Genomic DNA, 1,162 nt, shown 5'->3' with positions numbered 1-1,162 from the left:
CAACCCCGAGCCCGCTGCCGGTGTCGGGCCGAGCCCCGCGGGGGCCCCGGTGAGGCCGGGCCGAGCCCCGCGGGGCCCGGCGCCCACCCCGGGCTGCAGCCGCTGCGCCCGCACCGCCTCCATCGCCGCGCTCCCTCCTCAGCGCCGCGCTGTCAATCAGCGCCGCTCCGCGCCCGGCAGACCAATAGGAGCGCCGGATCGGGGAGGGGGAGGAGGGGAAAGCATCAGAAGGCCAATCACAACGCGGTGCGCGGCTCGAGGGGCGGGGTCAGGGCGCGGCGCACTCGCCCACTAACACAAATAGCGGTGTGTGGTCGTGGGGCGGTAAGGGGCGGGGATTTGGGGGCCATTGTCCAATCGTATTTCGGAAACTTTAGATTGACAGGAGAATAAACGAATCAAAATGCAGGAAGCACAAACCAGCAGAGATGACGGTACGGGGTGACAGCCCCGCTCTTATTGATCAGGAGAAGCAATTAACGGCGAAAGAAACCAATCAAACTCTTCGACACAGATTTAGAGGCGGAGATTCCGCCATTCACGGGCACTGTTTTGGTCGCAGCGGGCGGGTCCGCCCTCAGCCAATGGGAAAGAGCCGCGGCGGTACCGGAAGTGACGCCGGTGTACCGGGCTCGGTACCGGGCCCGCGCCATGGAGGCCTGGGTGCGCTTCAGCGCCCAGAGCCAGGCCCGGGAGCGCCTCCTCAGGTGCAGCCTCGGCTCCCCGGGGAGGGGAATCAGGGGAGGGGGATCCCAAAATCCCGGGGTGGCTCTGGGCCAGAGGAGATCGCAGAGAACCGGGAGGGGTCCGAAGCACCGGGGTGACATCCCCGGTTCCCCCCTCGCTGACTCCCTCGTTGTCCTCAGGGCCGCTCAGTACGCCTGTGTGTTGGCCGGGGCCGCGCTGAGCCGCGCCGGGAACGGCTCCGGGGGCAGCTCCGGGACCCTGAGCCGCCTGCAGCAGCTGGAGGCTCACCTGAGCCTGGGCCGCAAGCGTGAGTGGGCTGGGGGGGGGCAGGGCCGCTCAGTACGCCTGTGTGTTGGCCGGGGCCGCGCTGAGCCGCGCCGGGAACGGCTCCGGGGGCAGCTCCGGGACCCTGAGCCGCCTGCAGCAGCTGGAGGCTCACCTGAGCCTGGGCCGCAAGCGTGAGTGGGCTGGGGGG

At 69.3% G+C, this 1,162-nt stretch overlaps 2 protein-coding genes across 2 annotated transcripts in view; one reads left to right on the top strand and one right to left on the bottom strand.

Annotated features, from left to right (window-relative positions):
• The window catches only part of LOC121362997 (LIX1-like protein), a 6,212-nt gene extending 6,089 nt beyond the window's left edge, over nucleotides 1–123 (bottom strand). Inside the window, exon 1 of the mRNA XM_041484965.1 lies at nucleotides 5–123. Coding sequence (XP_041340899.1) covers nucleotides 5–123 — 119 coding nt within the window. The remainder of the gene's footprint in view (nucleotides 1–4) is intronic.
• Nucleotides 124–546: 423 nt separating this feature from the next.
• Nucleotides 547–1,162, top strand: part of LOC121363000 (peroxisomal membrane protein 11B-like) — a 4,562-nt gene continuing 3,946 nt past the window's right edge. Inside the window, exons 1-2 of the mRNA XM_041484968.1 lie at nucleotides 547–707; nucleotides 867–1,145. Coding sequence (XP_041340902.1) covers nucleotides 652–707; nucleotides 867–1,145 — 335 coding nt within the window. The 5' untranslated portion in view covers nucleotides 547–651. The remainder of the gene's footprint in view (nucleotides 708–866; nucleotides 1,146–1,162) is intronic.

This window comes from Pyrgilauda ruficollis, unplaced genomic scaffold, assembly GCF_017590135.1.
Source record: "Pyrgilauda ruficollis isolate IOZ18807 unplaced genomic scaffold, ASM1759013v1 scaffold697, whole genome shotgun sequence".
In the NCBI taxonomy this organism is placed as follows: domain Eukaryota; kingdom Metazoa; phylum Chordata; class Aves; order Passeriformes; family Passeridae; genus Pyrgilauda; species Pyrgilauda ruficollis.
Note: the sequence above shows the minus strand (reverse complement) of the source record. Positions and strands in the feature narration are given on the sequence as shown.